This window comes from Pomacea canaliculata, linkage group LG13, assembly GCF_003073045.1.
Source record: "Pomacea canaliculata isolate SZHN2017 linkage group LG13, ASM307304v1, whole genome shotgun sequence".
NCBI lineage: Eukaryota > Metazoa > Mollusca > Gastropoda > Architaenioglossa > Ampullariidae > Pomacea > Pomacea canaliculata.
In genome coordinates, this window is record NC_037602.1 from 17,834,091 (window position 1) to 17,840,090 (window position 6,000).

The following is a 6,000-nucleotide window of genomic DNA, read 5'->3' on the forward strand; positions in this document are numbered from 1 at the left end:
GCATTGTGGGACGATGGGAGGGCGCTGACCTGACGAGGTCATTCATTGTGGTCGTGCCCGATTAATTGGGATGTGGAAATTAGAATGTGGGAAAAGGGGAAACTTTTTCTCGAACGTTCGACTGGCTAGGTATAAATTGTGACGAATTCATCAATAAAAACAGAGAAGAGATTTGGTACTGGAAGACACTGGTGTGCTGAGGATTTAGATTGGTGCTAGGACAGACCCCAGCAGCCAGTATTAGAGAGTTTGAGATTCGCGACGAGTAGAGAGAACTTTTACTGCAATGGCTCCCCTCTAGCCTCACTCCTTGTGAGACGGGAACGTACCATGATTCAGGACTTAGTTTAAAGTCCAACTCTCATTAAAATGTAAGAAAATGTGATATAAAAAGTAGATCCCTCTGTAACAACCTCAATGGAATGAAGTATTCTTCGCAGTGTTTTAAACTATATGGTTAAATAAAATACAGAAAAAGCGGTCAAGTTTCAGAATATGTAGGTAGAAGCACTTTCCCGCCAAAAGCAACAAGAAGAAAGTTGACGACGAGACGCTGAAACTTGCTGCAGAGAGATGCAGCTTTGGCATTTGTTCAGTAAAAGATATAACATTTTTCTGCTCTTTTTCTGCAATTAAATGAAAGTGTAGGAGAAAGTTTTATACTCACACCATACACCCACCACCACCATCATCACTCGTCTACAGTTATGACGCCATTTTTTTATAAGATGAACCATTTGTCATGTTATATTGTGATATACAAAAGCTAGCAAGTAATACTACCTCGATAAAGTGCAATGTAATTAATTTTGTCTGAAGGAAATTATCTCAAAAGAAAGCACTTGTGTTTTATGGATTCTTTTCGTAGGCAGTCGAGACGCATTTTAAAAATCCTCCTGATGCCTAAAACTTTGCGTTTTTGTGGTTTTCTTCTTGTACCCAGACATTGTAATGATCTCTAGATGTTTAATCATGAGCTGTATATAATATTACGGATCCTTCACTGTCTTGAATTGTTTTGTTTTTGTTTTTTTGTTGTTTTTGGTTTTTTATTGGGGTTTTTTGGGGGGAGGGGGGTTGCTTATATTTACGTATTTGTAACTGAAATTCTTTTTCGACCTACTTTCTCATTAAAAGTGATGTAGTTTTTATATTTAAAAAAGAAAGCGCAACATCCCAAACTGTATGCGCATGTAGGTCACGCATTAGAACAGCCGCTGATATGGTAGTGATCAGGTGTATCATTTGTATCAACTGGAAGTTAAAGAATAAACAGGGAACAATTATTTTTTTAATGTGTTTAATTCATTACGAGACACTAATTCCCAAAATCTCAGGAAAAAAACTGTTCCTTTCTCGAAGCACAAACCTTTGAACATAGCAACTGTCATGTAGGTTTTCAAAAAAAGTCCAAACATCATTTCCTGACGTCCCAAAAATGCGAATCTCAACATCTCATTTGGTCCAAACATTCGTACTGGCTATAGTTAGAATTTGGTCTATCCACGTGTCCTTTAAAAAAAATTGCAAGACATCTACAGTGCTATATTCTGTTTACTTGCCAGCAACATCGAACTTTATTTTGACTTGAGTTCATCTTTAACTTCTTTGACCTATGACCAGAAGGACAGATTGGACTGACAAATCTTGATTTCTCTCCCTGCACAATTGTTGTTTTATTTTTATTTTTTTTTATTTTTATTTATTTATTTATTTTTTTTTGAAGATTGCCCTTTTGTGAATTTGTTTGTCGTTCGCCACTCTCCAGTCGCTGAAAGTATCAAATTCAAGGGCCGCTCACTGCGTCACAGCTTGGTATCACGTGCTGACGCCAACGCGAGTGGCCAGTGATATAAAGGCCGTCTGTCTGTCCGACTGGACCTGACAGGCATCGCCACACTTCAGTACAAGACAGGTTCCTCCTTGCAGTTTACAGGTAAACAGAGGAACTGGGCTGATAGCTACACCTGCGCATCATCGATACCACTGAAAGGACAGGCAAGAGCTCAGGTACCCAGCAGAATACCAACAACCACCTCTGTCATCAAGTTTTAAAGGTGAGTATACACTAGAGACGGAATGCACTCAGACATAAATTTATTCTTCTTTTTTTGATCATCATAGAATCCGTCTGTTATTCCTTACTTTAATCCAATATTTGAAGCACTAGTTGATGTGACATCTGCGAGAAATGTTAAGTCATTTGAAATGACCTGTAAAACTTAATGAAGTATCATTGTTTTGTTCGTTACAATTAAAAAAGTGAGTACATTATCTTTATCTGTTATTGATTAAATATAGCATTCAAGCTGCATCGTTCATGGCGAATTATTTTAGGTATGAAATCTTTAAATAAAATCCTAAGATAAGAAAAGTAAATTCGATAAACGGCTTGACAGACTTCGCTTCCAAAATTATTCTATGTACTTGCGAGGATATAATTTCAAATGAAATATCTTTCTCGACTATGATCTTTAAAACAGAGAAATTTATAATCTGCTTTTAAAAATATTTTTCGCTAGTAGGCTTTTTTGAAACTGCAATCTTAAGTAACTCTAGGTCGTCTCCAGCAAATAAATTAACATTTCTTACCAGCCAGACACATGCACTTACGAGAACAAGCATAACTTGTAGAAAACGCAGTGGTACATCAGCTCTGTGCTCGAACATTTCGGTCCTCGACCACTTTGCTAGGCACTCGACCATCGTGCTAAAACCTGTGTGAGATGCTACCTGAAATTCGTGTCACTCTGTCCGTAGATGTCTACCTGTAAAGACCTGTTCCTGTGCTGTGTTCATGATCTCTCTTGTGTGTGTGCGTGCGCGCCTTTCGATCATCATGGCACCAGAAAAAACTTTCTAGCGCTAAAAGTTAAGGAAAGAGAAAAACAGAACAACAATTTAAGAGCTTATTGCCAGTCATGAAAGTGGAATATGTGTCTAAATTAGCCATTCAGTATGGCATCATTAAATCGACAATACTGAAACATAAAGAGACCATTAAAGCAGGTGAGGTCGCGAAAGTAGTTAAAGTGGTCACATTGAGAAGGTTTTAAATAATGGAAGAAACGGGAAAGTTATTATCGGTGTGGACGCAAACACACACACACACTAAACAAATAGCCAGAAACAAACCAATCTCTTTTTTTTAACATGTATTGTGCTGTATAATAATGTGAATAATACAAGCTAGTTAGCTTGTGGTGGGTGCTGGAACCAGTTAAATATATTTACATTATTTCTTATGGGGAGAAAAGTAATCGGCACTCGACTTTTCTAGAATGGATTGTAATATATTCCACCACTGGGAACAACAGCGGGAATTTGTAATCTTTTGCCAGAACAAAAAGCGCTTCTCTGTCGCATCATTCTTTTACTATTCACCCAGCACACAAACTTAAATTAATAAATTGTAACGGTCTGAGCAACGAATTCAAAAGAGAGAGAGAGAATGAATTGCTAACTCTAGTCACATCATGAAGGTAGCCCCACAGTTCAAGTGCTGTAACATGCAATCGCGAAGCTTGACCTCCCGATGTTTGTCTAACAATAGGTGTAGACACTCATAATTTATTTCAAATTTTCTGTTAAAACATTCAACAGAATAGCACATTTCCTTCTGGAATTTGTCTACAAATTCGTCATTGTGCGTGTAACCTCTAACCTCTCTCCATGCATTTGATCTGTTCTGGACTTTAAGTGAAGACAGTAAGCAATTCATGTCTATGGAGATCCTTTGCCTGAGCTTGCAATTCATGTCTGTGTAAACCCTTTACCTGAGTCACCTCCATGAGATTTGCGATCTTTAAAAGTGATTCTGTATCAGTACAGGACACATGTAGCCTGCCCAAAAGACAAACACCACTAGAGACATACCTCCTTATCGAGATACACGCCTACAAATATCACTATGCACAGAATAAGGTCTCAATCGTGACGTCATGTTTGTACACAAAAAAACTATTTAACTCATCTTCTGCGTTCAGCTTCACACAATCATTGGAATTAAAAAAAAACTGCATCCAGCTAGTCCTTTAAAGATGAACTACTTTGTAATTGCAAACGTTGCGAAAAAGGCGCTGAAAAACAAGCTTTGTAAGTATTTAAAACCGTTAAACCGGAGATTACAAATTCGTAAACCGCACATTAAATAAATAAAAAATACAAAAACTCTAAATAATGGCACGCGGTCGGTCTCAGAGGTTCAGGCTGTACTTGTATTATTGCACAGACTGCCTGATTTCTACGACTGCCAGCAAACACCTGGTGAAGTCGTCGATATTATATTTTTGAATAGGACTATTGATGTCACTTCTTAGCTTGGGATAATGGGGTCTAGGTACCGCTTCCCTGATTATTTAGTTTATTTAGTGCAAGCTGCGGTGCAGAAGAAGTTCTGAAAATTTTTTCATTTTCTAATATCCGTTTTAAGGTTTTTTTAAAAGTAAATGTGAGACCAAAGATCGATGTCTCCCTATTTGTATGTCACTCGCTGTGGCAAAGAGAGAGAGAGAAAAAAAAAAAAGAAAAAAAGGGAAAAGGAAAAAAGGGAAAAACAGCAACAGACAAATAAAACTGGTATTAATGTACATATAAAAAATCTAAACAATGTTTATCTTACATAAATGTGATATTTTAATTACATTTAACATTTAAGCATAAAAAGAAATATTTATTTTTATTTTTAAAGATTCTAGATACAAAGGAATGCAGAGTTTTATATCACTGAACGAGTCAAGTTGTTCTAGTTGTTCATCTGGTTACATTTTCACACAAACTGTTTCATTGGTTGCAGTATTGGTCATGCTGCTGTTGTACTTCGCGATGGCCCTTCTTCCTGTAAGGCATGTGCATGTTAGTGCTTCACCTCAGTCACGTGAACGAGGAGGCCAATCAGAAGCGAAAGAAGTCCTTCGAAGTGTGGCACATACCGTGGAACATGTCCAAGCTCTCAGGTCCCAACAAGGAGACAACACAGACAGAGGTCTTCCTGCTCATCTTAATTTTGCCAAAGAGTTTAAGATGAAGTTGATGCGATCGCATTCCGCCCTGCATACGTTAGATGTCGCAGGAGAGGGTTCAGCTAGTCAGGTTCAGGGTCATTCTTTTCCAAAACACAACGAAGGCAGTCCGCGTCGTGGTCAGTCTGATTACGCGAAGATTCCAGAGTTCACGCCCTCTGATGACCTAAATGCTGAAGGTTTGCTGTTGCCAGAATACGAATATTTCGGAGATAATGATGATATTGCAGGAGATCCAACTGAGATGCTTTCAATGCCCTCGCAAAGACCAGACTCGCGGACAGTAAAGACAAAGAACAGCATGTCGACGATTACATCAGACCGCTCCACCACCAACACAGCAGCCGAAAACACGAAGATTCAATCCCTCAAAGCTTGGAGGAATCGAAATTTAGGATCAGGGTTGGGGTCGGGGTCAAAGTCAGAACAAGATGCTCAGATGCTGCATCGTTTGGGCGGTCTGGATCGGCTTGTGGATGAAAGGAACATTGCTCCGTTTTCCAGCGAGCAGAAGACGAGTTCCTCGAGACAGAGCGCTGCACCGGAGGAGCATCCAAGCAACGCCACCCAAGAGACGGACGATGGTTTCGAGATAAACAAGCGCACTTCCTCGCGCTGCCATAACCCGGATGTTTTCCGCGACGACCTGCCGTGGACGTGCCGCCAAACCTGGCGGTGGCGCCACCTGGGCGAGCAGCGGTACCCGAGCCGAATCTACGAGGCGGTGTGCGAGGAGAGCTCCTGTTACTATGGCCACTACCGCTGCACCCCCGTGACGTACACCCTGAAGATCCTGCAGGTGTGCCCCAACGTATGCGAGGACGACGAGCGCGTGCCCTACCCGCTGCGCACGATGCCGCGCATGCGCACACGCTGGCAATACACTGACGTCAATGTCACTGTCGGGTGCATGTGCACTCGCTAAAGCGGCTGTGGAGGACAGAGATGCAAAACTTCAAAAGTTCATTTTGCCTTTATA

General features: G+C 40.2%; 1 protein-coding gene across 1 annotated transcript; it reads left to right on the forward strand.

Annotated features, from left to right (window-relative positions):
• Positions 1 to 1,725: 1,725 nt before the first annotated feature.
• LOC112554157 lies at positions 1,726 to 6,000 on the forward strand. Its single transcript, XM_025221782.1, has 2 exons — positions 1,726 to 2,057; positions 4,796 to 6,000. Exon 2 carries the CDS (start codon positions 4,804 to 4,806, stop codon positions 5,944 to 5,946), a length of 1,143 nt encoding a protein of 380 aa, XP_025077567.1. The 5' UTR covers positions 1,726 to 2,057; positions 4,796 to 4,803; the 3' UTR covers positions 5,947 to 6,000.